At 44.3% G+C, this 21869-nt stretch overlaps 3 protein-coding genes across 7 annotated transcripts in view; 1 reads left to right on the forward strand and 2 right to left on the reverse strand.

The window, feature by feature from the left end:
- Window positions 1–76: 76 nt before the first annotated feature.
- Window positions 77–7589, forward strand: TM2D2 (TM2 domain containing 2). Its single transcript, XM_001491499.7, has 4 exons — window positions 77–598; window positions 1426–1513; window positions 3204–3319; window positions 4281–7589. Exons 1-4 carry the CDS (start codon window positions 372–374, stop codon window positions 4492–4494), a joined length of 645 nt encoding a protein of 214 aa, XP_001491549.1. The 5' UTR covers window positions 77–371; the 3' UTR covers window positions 4495–7589.
- HTRA4 (HtrA serine peptidase 4) lies at window positions 6548–17148 on the reverse strand. Its single transcript, XM_023630778.2, is given in 10 exon segments — window positions 6548–8249; window positions 11097–11192; window positions 11617–11674; window positions 12069–12183; window positions 13556–13588; window positions 14022–14216; window positions 15102–15280; window positions 15283–15305; window positions 16061–16160; window positions 16592–17148. Coding segments are annotated over 10 exon segments (1446 nt in total). The 5' UTR covers window positions 17073–17148; the 3' UTR covers window positions 6548–8083.
- A 273-nt stretch (window positions 17149–17421) lies between these two features.
- The window catches only part of PLEKHA2 (pleckstrin homology domain containing A2), a 70393-nt gene continuing 65945 nt past the window's right edge, over window positions 17422–21869 (reverse strand). For all 5 annotated transcript variants that reach the window (XM_005606303.4, XM_005606304.4, XM_014736551.3 and 2 more), the window contains one exon: window positions 17422–21604. In XM_005606303.4, the coding sequence (XP_005606360.1) occupies window positions 21242–21604 (363 nt within the window). In that variant the 3' untranslated portion in view covers window positions 17422–21241. The remainder of the gene's footprint in view (window positions 21605–21869) is intronic.

Genomic DNA, 21869 nt, shown 5'->3' on the forward strand with positions numbered 1-21869 from the left:
TGGGTTGCTATCTGGCCGCTAACACTGCGTATTAGTCAGCCCCGCCCATTCACCATCCGCCCCACCCTCTACTTCCAAGCCCGCCTACCTGGGGGGTGGAAGGAACCGACAGGAGGAAGCACTCGGAGCAAAAGGAGGAGCGTGAGACACAGAAGAGGAATTGAGAAGCAGAAGCGAAGTGCAGCCCCGCCCCCTGCGCAGCCTTTTCTGATTGGTTGACGGGGTTGGGCGGAGCGTCGATCTGCGCGCCCATTGGCTGTTTGGGGCGGGGGCGGGGCTACGCGGAGAGGCCTCACCAGGCCTGTGTTGGGTCGGTGGTGCCGGCGGGGGTTTGTGCTTGAGGCCGGGTCTCAGCCGCTGGGCCCGGGAAGATGGTGCTGGGTGGTTGCCCGGTGAGTTACTTACTTCTGTGCGGCCAGGCGGCTTTGCTGCTGGGGAATCTACTTCTGCTGCATTGTGTCTCTCGAAGCCACTCGCACAACGCTACCGCCGAGCCCGAGCTCACATCCGCTGGCGCCGCCCACCCGGAGGGCTCCGCCGGCGCCCCGAGCTGGGAATATGGCGACCCCCGCTCTCCGGTCATCCTTTGCTCTTACCTGTAAGCTACCAGTCGTCGACGCGGGTGGAGATGGAGATGAGGCCAGGGATATATGGGTGTTGTGCGGCGGGAGGAGAGGAGGGAGGCAGCTTTTTTTCTTTCCAGACCTTCTTCACCTGAGGACCTGCTAGTCAACGCGAGGGAGGTAAATATCATGACAGGTTTCTGCCTCCTCTCCCCATGCAGAGGAAAACCTTGTGTGTCGGTGGCAGATCCTTTGGGATCCCGAAAGAGGAGAACTAGGGAGGAGTGACATCATGTAGCCTCCGGAAGAAGGGTCCGAGGTTATGCCTTCTCTGTCCTGCTCCCTTTAACGGAAAGAGAAGCCATCGTAGGTGCTGGTACTGAGTGAGGCACAAATGGAGTAAATACCTTCCCTGCCTACAAGGCATTTCCTAAAATATATATATATATATATCTCTCCTTGTCGTTGCAGAACCTTAACATCTCTTTTAGTCAAATGCGAAAAGGTGTTTGGGAAATGCAAAGAGAACTGGGAATCCTTTGGCTTCAATTTTGCCCCCATGGCCTTGTGGCTCTTTGCCTAGGGGAGAGATGAAGCCGTGGGAGAAGCAGAATCCGTGCAGAAATAGGACCAGAAACACTCCCCTGCCCCAATAAAAAGGTCATTTGAATGGCCATCTATTTGACCTGATGTGCCTCAGTCTGATTGACACCATCTCTTGTCTTGGGCAAGAGTCAGAATGAAATTAAACCCCAGAAAATTTGAAGAAATGTCTCTTGCCTGTTTTGGTAATACATCTGTGAATAGCCATGTGCAGAGATAATATGATGGTGATGATCAGGATCTTACTGGTGATTTACAGACCTGATGAATTTATAGAATGTGAAGACCCAGTGGATCATGTTGGAAATGCAACTGCATCCCAGGAACTTGGTTATGGTTGTCTCAAGGTGAGTTTTTGTTCTGTTTTATAAGCAGACTCTTCCGTAGAGAAATAGTACTGGCTGAATATTGTAAGAGAAAAGTCTAAGGGCTTCATTAGAATGACTGTTGATGGAAATTTCTAGCACGGCCAGGGTCAGTGGCTGAACAAGACATTTAGTTTCCTCAGGAAGAAGCCATCTCTATGCCAAAACTACCCAAGTGCAAAGACCAACCTCTCTTTGGTTCCTTTGACCATTAAGATTGACAGATTTGAAGCCGAAATGTCACCCCGACCGTCCTTCAAGGCATGCACTTTCCTGAAAAAGCAAAAGAAAGGCTTGTGCACTTTCTAAATCTGATGATGGATTGAGCAGTGTCTTTGTTACACATGCATTTGGGGCAAAGCTCCTCTTGCCAATGACCTTTCTTTTCATCAGGCATTCAGTTTCTGCCACATCCTTGGGAAATAGATAGGGTCTATCAGTATGTGCCTTTGTAGGAGGTTATGACATTCAAGGAGAAGCCTTTGGTAACAGTGGCCTCTTGGAATGGAAGGAAGCCATTGAGTTCCACTAATAGTATCCCTAAAGCTGAGTGCACACTTCCTTGTCAGTCTCCCCCAAACCAGTGAAGTTCATGTACTTCCTCCCCACTGTGGACTCACCATTATCTTGTATTATGCTGCATAATGCAAGTCAAGACACAGTCAGGTGTAAGAGAATTATGGGAAAATTTACTTTGTACTAAATCAGAATAAACCTGAAAGTAATAAGACCAAAAAAGCAACTCTTACTGCAATCACATGTGAAGAAATATTTGCAATACAATGAGATTTTGTTCTATTGGTAATTATCGATAAAACTTTGGGTTAGCATTGTATAGAGATCACTTACTTTTACTTATTTTAACTAAAAACTGGGTTGATCCTGTCCAGGCACTCAAACTGTCACTTCCCCCAGAAGTCCTAGAGGACTGGCAGTACCCAGGCACCTGAGTGCTGGAGGAGGTAGGAGGAGTAAGCATCCTTATTTCCCACTCCCTTCCCTTTGAGGAATGCTCCAACAGAAATAGCAGTGAAGCACTTAATAAGGTGCCAGGAGAGAATGAACAGCTGTGCTTTCTCTGCTAGAATTCAGTTACACTAAGGGTCAGAGGGCCTGTTCTGAAATTTTTGCTGGAATTTAAGCTTATACTATAGATGTACTACAGATATCTGATAATCACACATTCATGACCTAAATAAAGTCCTGAGTCAGCTGATATTCTGAGTTCTTTCCTAATTATGTTCATTTATAATTTACATAAAACAGCCCTCTAATACACATTGACTTTTTAAATACCCATTCCCACATGCTCAGTAATGTGCTCTTTTTCCTGTAAATGTAGGATAACTAAAGCATGGTGTCCATCTATTCTAAATGGCATTTAATGAAACTGATTGTAAATTTTTTTGCTATATTATTAAAGAAGCCAGTCATAAAGAAGAAGAAAAATGAGGAGTTTCTTTAAAACAATGTACATTTAGGATGGACTAATTTAAAATCACTTGAAACATGTTACTAAACTCCTTGCTCTTTAGCACAGCTTTACCCCAATTTTGTTAGAATATTTATCGTCCTGAGTCAGCTTTTTTAAATTAAGATAAAGATATATTTTGTGTTACTTGCTTTGGTGAGTTTGTTAGTTTCGTATGTTTTGGTTTCGCTGCCGTCACAGTTCGGTGGTCAGGCCTACAATGATGTGGAACACACTGCAGTCCAGTGTCGGGCCCTAGACGGAATTGAGTGTGCCAGTCCCAGGACCTTCCTACGAGAGAATAAACCTTGTATAAAGTAAGTGCTACTAAGAATGGGGTAGCTGATGCTTGGACGAAGGTAGAGCTATTTTCCTTGTCATCTCTTGATGTGGCTTTTTCTTTTACCTTAAATGTTAAAGGGGCAACAGGATTACTACTGCGCATAATCCATGGACGGGGCAATGTGATTATAATAGAGACTGGGCTTGAGACCAGAGGCCGTACGTTCTAAATGTCTCTTTCACCAACTACCTAAGTACCTTTGGACACCCAGAATCTCTGTCCCCTCGTCTGCGAAATGAAGGACCAGATGGTCTAGCTCCAAAATTCCTGTGATGGACATAAATCCAGTGAAGTTGGCCTTAGTATTTCAGGAATAAAGATTTTATTATTAAAAGCGTGGGCCTCTCTCCCTGGAAATCAGTTTATTTTACAGTTAAAGAATTAGGATTATTTCTGTCAATTCTGCTTGAAGGCACAGAACTTACTTGTACCTTTTGCTAATGGAGAGTCTGTGACTGTGTTTAGTGATGACATTAGAGCAGCTGCAATTCAGTGCCGTCATAGTCTGTAAGGCAGAAGTCCTTATGAAGAAGTCCCATTTTTAGTTGCCACAAAAGAGCAAGACCAGTATATGGAGACCAGTGTTCATTTAAGGAAAGACAACACTTCCTTAGAGAACTACATCCAGAACTACAGGAAAGGAGCCTGTGGGGGGGAGTGGGGTCCCAGACTCTACTCCTAGGATGCCTGTGTGCAGACGTGCATAATTTCTTGTCCAGTCCAACTCAATATTCGTCTTATAGGTCCTCCATAGCTTAGCAAGTACTCTCTTGAGACTCTAGACCAACTGGAGACTTTGTTTTCATGGGAGCTAAGGGAGTAAGAGCCCACAGAGGGACTCTTGCATCATCTTTTCACTTCTGTTGAATTCATTAATCACTCCGTGTGTTAATTTTCATATGGTAAACATCTTCCATCTAATTTCTTCTGTCTAGGTATACCGGACACTACTTCATAACCACGTTACTCTACTCTTTCTTCCTGGGCTGTTTTGGAGTGGATCGCTTCTGTCTGGGACACACGGGCACAGCAGTAGGGAAGCTCTTGACACTTGGAGGTCTTGGGATTTGGTGGTTTGTTGACCTTATTTTGCTTATTACCGGAGGGCTGATGCCAAGTGATGGCAGCAATTGGTGCACTGTTTACTAAAAAGAGCTGCTGTTATGGCCCAGAGAGGCACATCTTCTGAATCCATCTCTACAGGCTCAAAACTCTTCCTGGATATCAGACCTGACCATTACTTTCCCTCTTTGGACAGAATGGGTTTGGTTAGGAAAGTTTCTTTGGACTGTGATTTTCAACCCAAATTTTACCTTGCAGACTAGAAATGACAAGCAAACAGTATTGTGGGAATCAAGTTTGTACCCTTCCTTGTGTACAAAATACAAAGGAGAGTGACTAACTTATGAGCTGCGGAAGGGTTTCCATACTCTTTATTTCTGTACATTGCTTTTTCTTGAATCCTTTGGAACGAGCGGACCCAACAGGAGGAGCAAAGTGAATACTTTCAGCCTTTGCCTTTCGTGATCCTGAGTCTTCCTGCAGAGAAGATCTGAAGCTGAACCAACGAAAATCTTCAGCAAAAGTAGAAATGGCCATGGATTTTAATACACACTGAAATTCTGACTTTCTGATTTAAATTGCAGAATAAATTTTGCCAACCTGGAATGCTGTTTGAGTATTTTCAATAGGTAGCATGAAACTCAAAATTATATTTGTTTTGCTAAAAGCTAGGCATTTGAAATGAACCACTGTATTAATAAACCCTATTGTTTCATCATTATGATGCTTGAGAGGCAATATGTACAGTACAATAATTTCTTCATTTAATTATGTTTTGAAAGCCAACAGTATCAGACATAAACTATCCTCTTTTTTTGTGTGTGTGAGGAAGATTGTCGCTGAGCTAACATCTGTGCCAATCTTCCTCTATTTTATGTGGGATGCTAACAGAGTGTGGCTTGACAAGCAGTGCTAGGTCCGCGCCCAGGACCCGAACCTGTGAACCCCAGGCTGCAGAAGCGAAGCACGTGAACTTAACCCCTATGCCACCAGGCTGGTCCCTAAGCTATCCTCTTGACAGAATTTTCCTATCTAAAAATTTTAGTATTTACCAGTTTAGAGAGCCCACGTTGTAGGCTGGTAAGGAAGATCTCATATAAGTAACTCTAAAACTATTCTTCACGATTAGGTAAGATAAGGTGAGGAGCCTCAGGCCCTTGGAAAGAAAAAGAGTTTTACTTAAAGGATATTATTACTGAATGCTGGGTGCAGTTAGGATGTGATTTATGGGGCAAAGAGAAACAGAACATATTCTGTCAAAATAAGCGTGGTACCAAAAGCTCTCAGTGTGGACCACAGCAGTCAGCCATGGGGAAGAGGCGCGATCAAGCTTTCACATTCCCAAATCACTGGGAATAAAAGCAAATGTTTGAAATTATTAGTGGTTTTAGAAACTTTGTTCCCATCGTTTGCAATCTAAGTTGAAGAGAACTTAATATAAAGTAAATATAAAGTAGAAACAGGACTTTGTGGATAAGTCAAACGAAGGCTGCTATTTGGGGTAACATAAATTCTAGAAACCCTCAAGGTAGAACTGCTCAAAGTTTGGTCTCACAGTAATTAACTTAAAGACCAAGAGTCACAGTTAAAATAACTCTGGATATGCTCTGTCATTATGAAGCAGCTTTCCTGAAAGTTTCAGCTTTATTATCCCAAAGTAATGTCATCACTGGTCTTACATTATTTTTTTTTTTTAAAGATTGGCACCTGAGCTAACAATTGTTGCCAATCTTCCTTTTTTTTTTTCTCTTCTTCTCCCCAAAGTCCCCCAGTCCATGGTTGTATATTCCAGTTGTGAGTGCCTCTAGTTGTGCTATGTGGGACGCCACCTCAGCATGGGCTGATGAGCGGTGCCACGTCCGCACCCAGGATCTGAACCGGCGAAACCCTGGGCTGCCGAAGCGGAACACAAGAACTTAACCACTCAGCCACAGAGCTGGCCTCCGTTCTTATATTAAATGGTGACAATTCTGTAAAAATTAAAACAGATTATTCTGCTCTGTCTGGAAAGTTCTGTACTACATTGACCTTCACCTTCTTTATAACAGTAATAATTGGTAGATTCTTATTCATAATCTCTATACTCTAAGGCAATATTTTTTATTTATTTTTTTAAAGATTGGCCCTAAGCTAACATCTATTGCCAATCTCTCCGTTTCTTTTTTTCTTCTCTCCAAAGCCCCTCAGTGCATAGTTGTATATTCTAGTTGTAGGTCCTTCAAGTTCTGCTATGTGGGACGTCATCTCAGCATGGCTTGATGAGTGGTGTTAGGTCAGAGCCCAGGATCCCAACCAGTGAAACCCTGGGCCACCAAAGCGGAGCGGGAACTTAACCACTCAGCCACGGGACCAGCCCCTAAGGCAGTATTTTTTAAATTATTGTGGGTCATGAAGAAACTGGACCCTCTCCCCAGAAAAATGCACATACACATAAAATTTTGCATAAAATTTAAGGGAGTTCAAGGATAACATTTTTTTAAAAAAACTCACTTCTAAGAGAAATCTGGAAAACAAAAACTAAAAATCTTACCACAAATAACATAATACCTTAAGTCACAAATCCTGCCTCATCTCACACTTTTTTTTTTAAATCTACAGGATATTGACAAACCCCAATAAAAGCTATTTTCTTAAAAACAACAATAACAGCAGCTACTACTTTGGCAGCCTTCAGACTCAAAATCATTAATGTTTCCAGGAGAAAGAGCTTGGGTAAAAAGCCAAAAGTCTAAGTTATTGAAGTATCTGTTTTATAGAAGCAGCCGTTCTCACAGTGAAAAGCTGTGCGAGACCAAAGTTGTGTCCACTGCTAGAGTGATGACTTGAGAGCCTTCAATATTCATCTGTGACAATCCGACATTGTCAGTTTCATTTTGGCTTCCAAATGATGCCCATCCTCCGTATCCACAAACCCTGGCCAAATGTGATACAACCTGAAAAGCTGATGGAGTAAAAGAATATGAATAAAAATTTGATTTCCTTTCCACTCTGGATTCGGGTTGTTTCTTAATATTTGGTAGGTAGGTCTATTGTGTGGGCGTGTACATTTGTGTTATATCCAGTTTGTGGCTATAGAGAAGTTTCAAAATACTGAATTGTCCTTCTGTCAAGGTTAAATTAGGAACTGTGCCTGTTTTTCAGTTGTTTCGTATCTTTAAATAAAATTTTATCAGCTGCCCAGACTTCCTGGCACCATGTCCTTCTTCCACTTGCTTTAGTAAGGCTTCTTAGCAGCAGCAGAGCATGCCCAGCCTAATGGTCTCTGAACATGTGTGTGTGTGTTATTAAAGCATTCATTTTTCTTTATTTTTTTTTAAACAGGTGTCTTTTTTTTTTTAAGATTTTATTGTTTTTCCTTTTTCTCCCCAAAGCCCCCGGTACATAGTTGTATATTCTTCGTTGTGGGTCCTTCTAGTTGTGGCATGTGGGACGCTGCCTCACCGTGGTTTGATGAGCAGTGCCATGTCCGCGCCCAGGATTCGAACCAACGAAACACTGGGCCGCTTGCAGCGGAGCGCGCGAACTTAGCCACTCGGCCACGGGGCCAGGCCCGCATTCATTTTTCTTTATAAGGAAGCGATCCTAAAACCCCTTGCCATCTTTGGCACATCTTCAATGTAAACCAGGTAATGTAAGCTTTGGTTTTGTTAGATAATTTCTCTTTAAAGCAAGATACTTAATTGATTACTTCAGGTGTGACCGTCAGAATCAGAGTTTGACTTCCCCGACGAACCATGATGGAAAAGGAATCATGGTCCTTAACAGCTTCAATAACGTCACTTGTGGTGGTAACAGGTTGCCCATTTATGCTGACAATGACGTCGTGGTCTCTCAGCCCAGAGCTGGGAGGGGGGAGAAAAAGGATCATTAAACTATAAGAGTTTTACTTGTCCCCATCTAGAATTTAATGTCTGTCTCTTATGGCACTACTATTTTGCTGGCATTAAACATACAAATCGGGAAACCAGAAATAGCCTCAGTCCTTCCAAATGTAAGGGCTGTTCTAAGATATGCTACAAAATCACCTGGAGGACAACATCCTATTTACCTTTATAAAACTAATATTCTATCAGAATCATGTGTAAGAACTTTACTCCTCCTGTATATTGGATTTGGTTTGGAATAGGGAGGTGGGCTTTTAAGTTTTCTTAATCTCTGACCTCTGTTAACTTCAAGCACACTCCCAATCTTACCAGCAAATGTAAAAAAGTCCAAGCAATATATTTTTCTGATCAGTTCGATTTTGACAGCCCACTTACTTGCCCCATCTTCACCACAGCTTATGGAACTGGAGAGTATATTGTGCTGCATGACAGAAGCTCTGCTTCCAGAAAGTCAAAAACCAGTCACACAAGTCTAAATATTTAAGGCTCTGTTTCTAGGCTCCTTTTTCCTGTTGTGATTATATTCAATCTCCAGTGTATTTGCTTCACGTAGAATTTGTGTATTCTAGAAACAAAAATCACCTCCAAATAGGAAACTGCAATAAGTATATAGCCATGCTGATGATTTGTCTTAAAGGCAAAAACAGACTGGAAAAGGAACATCAAATTAAATGACTCCAGGATACACCATTTAAGAGAAATGGGAAGCCCATGGAATAATGATAATGTGGGAGGATTACCAAGATATGTGAAGTTTATAAAAAGGAGAAATTTAAAGCAGGAGGATGTGAAGAGAAGTTTGAGGGTGGAGCTAAAAGCAGGGACAGCCTTTAGAACAAGGACAGTTGAGGATGACCGGGACCGTGCACAAAGAAAGAACCGAAGGCATGGTAGTACTACAAGTTATTACTGAGTGCAAACTGTGCACCCAATGTGAGGAAGTGAGGCCCAGACAGGATAAAAGACCTTTCCCCTGTCTCATAGCTTGTATGAGGCTAAAGTAGGATTTATCCTGGTCTTTGAGACTTGAAAACCCATCTTCTTGCCACGCAATCACTCTGCCTCTCAGAAACAAGCAAAGCAGGGCAATAGAGGGATTTCGCTGGGTTCCGCATCCCTGCTCTCTGACTTACACTATAACTGTCAAGTTAATTAACCTCTCTGTGCCACAGCTACTTCCTCTGTAAAATACTACCTCTATCATAAGACTACTGGGGCTCAAATAAATATGCAAAACACTTAAAATGGTGCCTGACATGTAGTAACTGGTTAATAGATGCCAGCTGTTATTACTGTAATTATCATCATTATTGTTAGATATATTAGAAATACGTGGGTGAAGCCAGAAAGAATAGATTTCCAGTTTATCAGTGACTTCAAGCAAGCAGGAATTCCTACATTTTCATGTGCATCCAAATCACCTGGAGATCTTGTTTAAAATGCAGATTCTGCTCCAGTGGTGAGCCCGTCATTCTGCATTTCTAAAAAGCTCCAGCTGATGCTAATGCAGCAGACCACGTTTTGAGTGGCAAGGACTTGGAGAGCTGAAAGAAATAATTTTGGCCTTGAACCAGAAGTTAAAAATAAGGGGAGTGAGGGGGAGGGCAGGAACCGAGAAAGTCTAGAAAAGCCTGTGACAGGCCAAATTTAGCAACATGAGACCTAACACTTAGCTATTCTGAACAGTTAGTACCCTATGGTTTCTTCCCCCTGCTAAAGGAGTTGCCGTAGTCTAAACTGATTATTGAGCTCTTGAAAAATAAAAAGAGAGAGAGAGGGATATTGAGGAAGTATGAGAGACCCAGGAGAACAATTGTAGGACAAGCCACCTCTTCCCTCAGTAGTGAGTATAAATGTTTCAAAAGAACAGTAAAATCAGTGGGAGCATCTTCTTTGCAGAGCTTCTGTGCGTTTGCTTTATTTACTTTCTTTCTTTCTCTATCTTTGTATGTATTTATTTATTCAGTGCTGGCCTATGACACTGTCATGCAGAGTTCAAAGAAAAAAGTGTTTTAAAGTACCTAAAATATGTTCTTAAACTTTTAACCCTCTGGATCCTTCTGGTTCTTTTTCTTTTTTAATTGAAGTATAGTTCACATACAATATTAGTTTCAGGGGATTCTTCTGATTCTTAATAACTAAGGTTTTGAAAGAGTAGATTTGGGAATTCCTAGCAAATTTAATTTAAACTTAGGCTATTAACTCATATCATGAGTTCTTCAGCTACACAGGACCATCCCTTTCCAAATAAAACAGTCCCTTCCAAGTGCCCCAGTCTAAATCAGCACTGACCAATAGAAACGTAGGTCAAGCCACATATGTCATTTCACATTTTCTGGTAGCCACAGCTTAAAACAATTTTTTTAAACAGGTGAAACTAGTTTTAATAATATGTTATCTAACTCAATATATCTAAAATATCACTTTAACATGTAATATTTTAATAATAAACATTTTACACTGTAGGTCTTTGAAATGCACTAGGAACAACACCACCCAATGGGCTATGATACAACGTAATATCTTCACAATACAAGGATTAAAGTGGGATGCAGTACCCTCAAAACTAAAAAGGCATGCTTAACGGAAAAACATTTTACGTTGCTTCTATTTGTTTGTTTAAATAAATGAAAAGTAACTAAAATTAAGAATTCAGTTCCGCAGTCACACCAGCCACATCTTGAGTGTTCAGTAGCCATGTGTGGGCAGGGGCCATGGGCCTGGACAGCACAAGCCTAGATCCTGCGCACGGTGACCATGGCACACACCCGGAGGAGGCTGGGCAAAGGCCTGAGCTTCTCTTACCTTTCAGCAGCTGTTGCTTGAATCACTTCATATACAAAAACCCCAGAACTCACATCAGGGAAATCTGGATCTTGCCTTTTCAATTCCTGAAGAAGGCTAAGAAAAGTGAGAAGAGTGTTCACATAAGGCTAAAAAGCACAAGGAATGAATCTCCGGAGCCTTGGTCAAAGCCTCCAACACTCAGTAGGTACTCCATCTGTTCTGTTCAAGGATCATAGAGGCCAGCAAGGACTCCTTCAAGCCAGTCACAATTATTCTTTCCTGGGGGGTGGTCTGATTCTCTATGTCAAAGCCTAGAACCATTGGACGTTATAAAGTACAGCCACGGTGAAAGAAACTACTGAAAAGTACAGCGAATCCTGGTGCAGGCAGAGCCAGAGACCTACCCTGTGACAAATAGGGCCTATGCTCACAAGACTACCTAGCCGTAGTCCAAAGGCATTAGCTTCCCTGTTAAGACTGTCCAGCCGTGGCTTTTGCTTCTGAAAAACAACCCAGACGTATTCAAACCCACGCTTACTTCATAGTGAGGGGCAGCATTCGCAGACCCAGATATTTCTTCTGTGAAAGAGCCTTTCCTGGAAAGGAAAATGATAACGTGTTACCAACAACAAAACTTCTTTCCTTTTGCCAGAGCTTAAAAGACACCCAAGTCACAGAATATCCTTACTATTGTAGCTGCCTTTCAGGCTGTCAGCCATGAAATACATGTCTGAGAACCTCTGTGATTAGCACAGACACTCCTCCCACCTCCAGCCCACAGGTTTCCTTTCCACAATAGTTCAAATATTTCCGGGTACAACTCATGCCTGGTTTTGTGCCTAGTCCCTCAATATTGCTGCCCAAACCACCCTGATAGGAGCTCGGTTCCAGTGACTCGGTACTCTACAGAACTCAAATGGCCGTCTCCACAACACATTGCATGCTCCTGAAAACCAAACAACGGGAAGGAAAAGTCTTAACTCCCCTCACCCTTCAACTGGCGCTCGTGGAATTCTGCCAAGAACTGTCGAATTCGATCTGAGGGAATTGCAAAGGAGATTCCTGCGGTCACCTTCAGTGTGTTTATGCCAATCACATCACCATCCTGGTAAGGGAGGAGGCATCACTCAGTCACCAAGTTGTGCAAACCAAACAAGTAGAGGAAGGAGTGAAGCTAGTCACTTAGGGTCGGAATTCAGAGGGGCTGGAGAAGACGTGTGTTTCTTCAATACAGAGCAATGGACGTTACCTTAGGGTGGAAATAGTGCGGTGGCTTGGCCAAAGGGACCTACACATGTGCAAATTCCTGCTGAGGAATTTTTTTTTTTAAATCTTGAGCTCATTTTTTCCTTCGCTAAATTACATTGTTTTTTAAAAGTGAACCACAGTGTGTATTTTGACACAGATAAGAGAACAAGGAATATTTGCCTTTTCATTCCTTAAATGAAACTAAAAATAAACATGGAAAAGGCAAAAAGCTGTTGGATTTTCAGCAACATTTCAATGAAACTCTTCAGAAGAATTAGCAAATTGACCTTAGGAAGAGAGTTCTACTGAGCTAAAGCTATGAAGTGGGAAATACTTTCCTCTTCGTGCACTTCACCATCCTTTAGCCTTTTTTAGGTAATTGAAAGGATAGAAAAGAAAGTTCTGATCATATTAAAATATGGATTATAAGACAATAGGTCTGCAGTTTGGCCTGAAATTCTGCACGTCTTCCTTGCCCTTGTAAACTCATTGTCTACAGGAGAAAGCAGGCACAAAAAATTACATGTGATATTATGAGTAAAAAGCACTCAGTAATTTCACACACAATTCTTTCTCCTACAAGCAAGTGAAATATGTAAAGATGAACCAAAAACATCAGCTCAAAGGGACTCAGAGAGCATGATCACAGACTGTGTGTCAAACAGCATTGCACTCTTTGTTTTCACATGTGTTTGACTAGAAACCCTGGCATTTCCACTAGAGATGATGAATAAAATTTAAGAGTTAAATACATGACAGAGCAATGGATTCTTGTTGTGGCTTTTCTGTCATCTATAAGCAGGTCAAGACTAAAAACCTGGGCAGACCACATCATGTAATTAGCATTTTTGGATGAGAGACAGTCTTCGTATGTAACAGCAGGGGGTCTTCAAGGATATACATTATATAGTACAGTTGGTCATCTGACATAAATTTGGGTTTACTACCCAGGAATTTTGTTAACTATCCAGTGAAAACAGAAGGCATGATGAAATGATGTAAGGGTAAATAAACCCGGCACTCTCCATTGGATGAAATCACACACTGGGATGAGAAATCCATCATAGGTCTTTAATTTTTCCTAACCATTTACTTAAGATGCAATAACAGAAAAGCATCATACCACAAATCTCCACACAAGAGTGACATTCTAGTCTACATCATGGGATCTCTAAAGTCTTTTGAAAGTTAGGAAGAGACGTGAAGGAGCAAGGAAAGTAGCCACTTACCAAATTCACCAGAGGCCCCCCAGAATTCCCGTGCTGAAGACAGAATTTGAAAAAGCCGTCAGTACTTTTCTCCTTGTTGTTGATATATAGCTCCTAAAGAGGTTTACCAAAAGCAGCCTTCTCTAGTAAGCCGCTGTTCCCCCAAGGCAGGCAGAGTTGTGCCCCCCATCATCACTGACACTGAAGTCAGGGCAGGTGAAGGACAACAGCAAGAGGAGCACCACATTCTTCAGCAGTGGCGACCTCTGTGACATACCCTAAGAGACCACCCAATATCATAGATGCCAATCATCACATTAAACAGGCTGAACTCTAACATGGCAGCCCCTCCCTCACATAAGGATCTAATGGAATTCTGGACATGCCCGAAAAGCCAACCAAAGGCAAAAGAAGGCATTCTGAAGTGTTCTTCTCACGGTACTCCCAGTGTCTTACAGGCAGAGGATGGCCCTCCCAGGTGACTTACATTAATTATGGCATCAGTCTGGATATAGTCCATGTCAGAATCCTTCAGCCCCAGCTCTTTGCCTCCTCGCTGTGTGGTGCTGACAATTCCTGCAGTCACTGTGTTCTGCAGAGAAAACGGGCTGCCCAAGGCCACCACGAACTCTCCAGCCCTCAGGTCAGATGACTTTCCCAGCAGCAATACAGGAAGGTCAGTCTGCACATGGGCAAGAAGACGGGGAGGACAGAAGAGATGAAGAACAAATCAAGAAGAGAATCGGCCAGTATCTGTGCACAACACATATATGACACAGTCTCCATCATCTTGGCACTTACAATCCAAGAATCATCCACCCACCCACGGAGGGTCTACAACTGCCTGATGCTGCTTCTTCAAATTCCAGCTACCACCAAACTCCCACTTGTTAAGATGATCAGGACCAACTACAAAGTCTAAAATTATTGCTTGTAGAAATTGCTATAAGTAAACCACTAGTGAGTAACTGATGAGCATAAACTGACATCAGCAGTTTACTGAGCACCGTTCCAGCTCAAAGTTTACAAAGTCAAGAAGCCACAAACAGAAAGGAGATCAGCCAGAGCAGTGCTTCACAACTCTAACGTGCACACGAATCACCTGGGGATCTTATTAAAATACAGATTCTGACGTAGTAGACCTGGATGGGGTCTGAAATTCTGTGTTTCTAAAAAACTCTCAGATGATGTCAATGCCGCTGGTGCACAGACTGCACTCTGTATAGCAAGGAACTCAAAGTATTCCTTAGCTTTGAATCCATTGCGATCATTCCCAGCATTCTAAGACAAGCAGAGAAATAAGTTTCCCAGAAGGAGCATCTGTTGAAGGAGGTGAAGGAGAAAAAAAGACTGCTGGATAGTTAATAGAAATTGTTAAGGATGTACACACAGGCATTAAAGAAAATAAACAAAGGTGGGAATGAACAACAGAAAGACAGGAAACTAGAAAAAAGCATATACCAGGTAGAAAAGATATTCGTGTGGGAGTGGGGTGGAGAAGAAAACATCAGCAAACTGATGAAAATTCCCAAATCCACAAACTCTGATTCGGCTCTTGAATACTCACATTTGGCTCAATCTTAATCAGTGCAAGATCCAATTTATGGTCAATGTCCTTGATGGTGGCTTCATATTGGACCCCACTCTGGAGCTCCACCTGGATCCGCTGCTGGTTGGTGAGGACATGGGCGTTGGTAACAATGAGCCCATCCTCAGACACTATGAACCCAGAGCCACTGGATGCAGAATATCCTTGTTGCTGAGAGGTGACCTGTCTCAGCAAGACAACAGCATGAGCAGGGGGCAGGAAGTTCAAGGAGTCCATCTTAGTCTGGAAACACAGCAACCTCACATTTATCACACATGCCTCCACCGGTTTCCTCAGGCATTTTACTTCTCCCTGTCTCTCCATGTGTAAGTGGACCCTGCACGTTCAGAGCTCTGGCCCTCTCTTGTGAGCACGACAGGCTGATCTAACTCTCCTTTCAGGGATGCTGCTCCCTTCTTCAGAGCGGGTCAGTGCAATACCCCTCTGCTCCAAAGAGGCCTAAGCTAATCACAATAATCTGGGCAAAAGTGGATCTAGTTCCACAAGGACAGGCTCCGGCAGGGAGGGAGTGAAAGAAGTCTCATTCCAGCTTAGGTTCCACTACTATCTGGCCTCCTGACATAAGACAAGTTACTCCTACTCTCTGGGTCTGGGTTTCCTTCCATGCCAACAGGAGGCTGGGCAAGATCACCATCGGATGCCTTCTAGCTCTTACATCTGATCTTCAGGTTTGTCCTGTGGGAGATAGGGGAGAGAGAACCCCCAGCTACCTAAGTGCAGCCGAGCAGCCCAGATGTGGAAGTCAGAATCCCTGTGCCTCCGCTCTTTGGCTAAACGACCCTGAGCAGTTTATTCAACCTCCTGGAGCCCCGATTTTCACGACTAAATGATGCTCATAAAGCCGTAGCTCGGGGCCTGGAGCAGGGAGGCACTCAGAAGCAGTCCCGGGGGAGCTGGCATCCTCCTACCTCCTTTACCTGCGAAACAGCTGCAGGTGAACCACAGACGGCGCCACCTTCTCCACCACCGCAGCGATGAAGTTGTATTTGCTCCTGAGCCAGCCTGCGCTTCTGGTCCCTGTGAAAAAATGCTCCATTCTTGGCGGCGGCGGGACCCTCGCGGCCTGACCGTATCAGATGTCATATTTCAAATCTCTCAATTTCCCTCCTCCCTCCCTTCACCATCCCTCCCCTTCCTCTCTTCGGTGTCCCCCTCCTCTCTATTCACTGCGATCCCGTAAATATACGTCTTGAGGGACCAGACCTGTCACCCTGTTTGGAAAGAAAAATGAAAAAAGGAAGACGGCATTCAACAAGCGTGGGGAGGAAACTGAGGGGAAACCACATGGGAATCGGTAAAGAGACACCTAAGGAGTAAAGACAATCGGGAAGGAGTTGACTCCCTGAAGCATATGGAGCAGGGAAGAACCCGTGGCGAACGGCGCGATTGAGATGCGCTCCTTAGGAAAGCCCTCAGAGTGCGCGAGAGCGCGCGGCCCTGGCGCTCACCTGGGTCCCTGCAGTCCCCCTTCTGCACCGGCACGGCCGGGAGCGCGCCACGGAGGCGCGCGGCGCGGTTCTCGGCGCGGAGCGCGCACAGGCTGGGGTAGGTGCGCCCGTCGCTGCCGCACACAGGCGCGCCCGTCGCCGGGCAGCCGCAGGTGCCCAGCCACGCGGCGCCCGGGCGCCGTGGGCGGAGCGGCTGGCGGCACTGCAGCCCCGGGGCGCAGGGCCGACCGAGCGCCCCGCCGCAGGCCTCGCCCTCGGCCGCGGGGCAGACGCGGCAGCAGCGGCAGCGGTCGGGCACCGGCGTCGCCCCCGCCGGGCAGGTGGGCAGCGGAGGGCAGCGCGTCGGCTCGCAGGTGGCGGGGCAGGGCAGCGAGGGCCAGGACCGCCTAGCCTCGACGCTGAGCACAAGCCCCGGGGGCAGCAGCAGCCACAGCAGGAGGAATTGTCCAGGCCCGGCTGGCCGCCGCAGAGGTCGGGTCATCCTGTTCCCTTCTTTCTTCCCTCCCACTCTTGCAATTACATTACTCTGGATGGACCGCAACTGCTCTAAACTGAGCAACACTTACTCCCGGCCAGGGTGCCGCCTCCGCGAGCCCCCAGACTTTAAGGGACAGAACCTGGCAGACCTCTCCACACATACACCCTTACATCCCCCACCACCCGTGGCCTGCGCGGGGCCAGGTCCGCCCCCGGCAGTGAAGAGCCGTCCCTGGCCCTACGCTGAGCAAGGACCTACCGCGTGAAATGCATAAAACCAATAACGGGGGCAGAATGACGAGAGATCACCCACCCACGGACAGAAGGTCAGCGTCAGTAAAACACACACCATATTTCAGTATTTCACATGGTTTTATTACAAAACAAGCAACAAAACAGTTTTAGAAAATTATTTTTTGCTACAGACCAATTAGGAGATCACATAAAATGAGAAGCGTAACAGTTTCCATGCACTCAGCCCAGCGCTTACAGTGAGTGCACTTCACAGCTGAAACACGCCGGGTCAAAACACGAGTCATGCGGCACCTTCGTAAGCAGCGGGGAAGGGGTCTATGTTTTCTACCAAACATTCCCTTTATTCAAACTCTACCTAGCATGAGCGACCGTAATTGACTGCTGCAGGCAATAACGGAGAGAAAAAGGAAATGACGGGAAACAGTGATGTTGGTAGAAAAGATTTAATAAACCATTTCTGACATGTTCAAAGTTTATAGACAAAGCTGACTTGGGAAACTCATTTTCCAAAATACTGCTACCTCTCTATATGCCTGCTGATCTGGTTAATAGTGAAAACAGACCAAACTCCACTGCTCGACTACTGAACCTGCTATTTATTCTTTCAGACCGTTTAGCCCCTGTCAGAGCACAGTTCTATTCAGGAAGGAAAAAAAATCTTTTGCTTCAAGCGAACTATGAAGCAGGACCCTAAATCTACTCTTTCTCATGGGAGCTCAGCATCCTACTCAAAAATAGATGGGTAACTCCAATACTTTGACCTGAGGTCACTCTACTCCATGTACACTTTAGTATGTTTAGGATGTCTCATAGAATGCAAAAGGCCAAACTGTGTTTACCAACCATCAACTGAATCTGAGTGAGCAAATCCTTAAGCTTTCAAGAATAGTGGATGGTAGGGGCCAGCCTCGGGGCCGAGTGGTTAAAGTTCCATGTCTTCAGTGGCCCAGGTTCGAGGGTTCGGATCCGGGGTGTGGACCTACTCCACTCATCAGTCATGCTGTGGAGGCATCCCACATACAAAGTAGAGGAAGACTGGCACAGATGTTAGCTCAGGGCTAATCTTTCTCAAGCAAAACAAGAGAAGGATTGGCAACAGGTATTAGCTCAGGGTGAATCTTCCTCACACACACACAGAAAGAATGGTGGATGACCAATAGTTCTGCTATAGGGAAGATGCCCTGAAATACTGTTCACACAGAGGGTCAAGATCAATTTAAAAGTCTTATGAAAACAGCACAACCCAGAGAAGGTTCTTATTCCACAAAGAAAATGCAGTACCCTTTTTCTTTTTTTTTAACTCCGATTTATCCAAGAGCCTATGCACTTAACTACTAGCCTATAGTGCATCCCCACCCTATTTTTTCCATTTGTTTCCATTTCATACATTTAAAACCAAATGCTTTGGTCATATATGCACCATCTTTGGCTCACATGTGTAAGTGACATTAAAAGGCTGTAATGTGACGTTGGCCAGAGGGTAAGAAATTCAGACACAAAAGGAATTCTGAAATAAGGTTTGGGAATGAGAATGGTTTTAGGCTTCACTGAAGATAGGTATATTGATCTGGTGCTGGAACTACATTAACAATGTTCTAATTGGGAATTCTCAAGTATTTGCCAACTAGAGAGTCCTTGTTTTCCCTCTATCATGATAATACAATCTGGATTTATGTTTAATTTAACATATTCTCAAAATAGGCCTTGCTGAATAAGAAACATATCAGCTACTATAATGGCCGAGTAATTTAGCAGTAGTTACCTAGCAGAGAGTTTATCTTAAAAACAGAGAGAAATGGATGGATTTTCACACTTTAAACACCACAAGATGACATCTTTCCATGACTTTGGGAATGTTTCATGAGATCTCCAAAGTTCCTAATTTATTGACATTAGTTGAATATCCCTTCTTGTGCACTTTCTTTGACCTAGCCAAGGAATTTTCCTGAGGAAAATCTGAAGATGAAACCAGAGACAGGGAGCTTTAAGAATTTAGAATGGCTGCTTGAAGTCAGGCTACTTGAAGTATGTTGTAACCTCGATCACTCACAAGTACATAATTCCCCAAACAAGAATTTCTGAGGACAAAAATAGACAAGAGTCTGCAGAAAAGAGAAGAGGAATAGAGAGCGAGAGAGATCCAATAGAGATCCAATTTCCTTTTTTATACCAGGACCACTAAGCCAAACAATTTAAGTGGACAGCTCCAATGCAGTGCAGTCAGGGAAAGTTCTCAATGTGACAAGACTTCAAGGAAACGACACTGCCTGAGAGAAACTTCAGATTTCCTTCAAGCCACTAAGGATTTTCTGATCACATGTTTTCACCTCTGCATTAGATTTGAACAAGAGATTTCCTGAAGTGAAAATGGATCTCTTAGTCTCTTCCTCTGGTCATTGATTTTTAACTTAAAGATATAACCGATCTAGCTGATAAAAGTTACAGACAGAAATGAGTTAAGGGAACCCTGTTAAATTCCTGGGAGCAGTTCACCGCATCGGTTGGATAGACAAATTCTCCCGGGGGCCCTGGAAATAGTATCTTCTTGTCAAATGGAAGAAGCTACACCCTAAAATTGGGGTGGGAAATGCAATCTATGCTCTTCTACCTCGGAAATCTCTAGTCAACAATTGCATAGCCTCTAAATCAATGCTTCTATGCAGTTTCTATTCTATTAAAAATATAAATATCTCTCAAGATTATCTTTGTATCTCTCCACTGTTAAGTACAGGGAACCTCACAGATTACAAGGTTTGATCATGCAGGTCCACAAGGCTTCATTCAAAGAGCAACACAAAGAAAAGAAAGACAGCAAATCTGGCAGAGTACACAAAACATAGCACTCAAAATTAGACTAATATTGGCCCATTAAAAAAGAGCTGTGAGGCAAGGATTCAAGATAATCCATCTTTGCTAAAACAGACCTTTTCTCCTGCTGGAAAAACACGGATCCAAAAAGCTTAACTGGATGAACTACAATCCATCTTTTCCCAGCACCTGCTTTAACGCAAATCTAAAACTCTACAACAGAGATCTGATCTATCACACAAGTGAATTATCATACACTTATCACCCTTCCACACGTTCCAAGTAACGCCACATCAAGGCAAATGAACGTTCTGTTCTCAACAGTCATAACATCTAACACTGATAAACCCATCCTGGGGCCTGACAGAGAAACCAGGTTGGGCAGGTCTGTCACTCACACTGACAGTATTTGGGGTCAAGGAACATCTAAAAGAGGAAAGAGTGATTCCCAAAATTGGCTGATGCACTGGGGCTGAATCATTCCCCACACCTTACAGGAGGTCCCTGTTTCTTCCCCTATGGAGGTCCCCGGGGGGATCAGAACTGGCAGACATTCTGAGGGCCATCCACCAGCCCAAGATTTTAACACCTCTCCTTAGAATGTATCCCAGGCAAACTGGAGCCTGGGTCTTCCACCACCCCTCCCTCCCTTCAGCTGGGTTGGTTACCAGCCTCCTATTCACAGTCAAACATCAGCCAACAGGATCAGGATAAAACCAGATGACTGGCCTAAGATTCTGTGCCTGGCCTGAAAACAAGGGAAGAAACTAAAACAAGAACAAGGAACTAAAACTCAGTTAGGGATGAAACTGGACTCCCAAACTCTTCTCACCAGGAAGACCTTGGAAGAGTTGAACAAGAGGCACCCCACTCACCACTGGGCATGCCTACAGGTCTAACCTAGTGATCTTCCCAAATTAAATATACTGCATTGATATTAAAAAAAAAAAAAAAAAAAAAAAGCCAGCTGGATGGGCCCTTCCCACAGAGCATCCACAGGAACACGAGTGGCATAAAGGCCTCTGACTGTCCTCCAACAGGTAAAGAAACTGAGTCATGGCCTCTTTTCCGTGAGTCCCCACCCACTCCCTCCCAGGGCACTATGCCTCATCACACATCAGAGGTCCGTATGTTCTCATCATCAAGGTTGAACATAAATGGTTTCTCCTTGGGGTGCTGGGGCTCTGATCGGTGCCTTATCCGGGAGCTGGGCAACACCCCAGCAGGATTGCTCTCCCCAAGTCGAGGTGTGAAGAAAGAGTCCTCAGGAGTCTCTTCAGCTGGAAGCAGCTTTTCCCCAGCCTGGGGGACAGGTGTCCAGGGTTGCCAGGAGGAGGCCAGGGAGGGGGCCTTGCAGAGGGTTTTTTTCTCTTCCACAGGTGGCCGCCCTCTGCACAACACAGAGTTGGGCCCACCTGAGAGGCTGGAGCTTCCAGAGCGAGTCAAAGAAATGGATCTAGAAAAGGACATTTCCTACAAAAATAAAAGGGAAGAAAAAAAAACAAAGGAAAATAAGAGTTTTCCTGACAATGTTTATCCCAGAGCCCCAGGAAGAGGACCCCATCAGGATCACCACCTCAGAGATCCAGAGACACTTGTCTACAAAAATCAGACACATCCAACGGGATTCCCTCCAGATGTGTCAGGTATGCCCAGCAGGGAGATGTGCAGGACACACTGGAAACTCTGTGTCTCTACCCAACCCTACCTCACCATCTCCAACAGCCAAAAAAACCAA

Source organism: Equus caballus, chromosome 27 (assembly GCF_041296265.1).
Source record: "Equus caballus isolate H_3958 breed thoroughbred chromosome 27, TB-T2T, whole genome shotgun sequence".
NCBI lineage: Eukaryota > Metazoa > Chordata > Mammalia > Perissodactyla > Equidae > Equus > Equus caballus.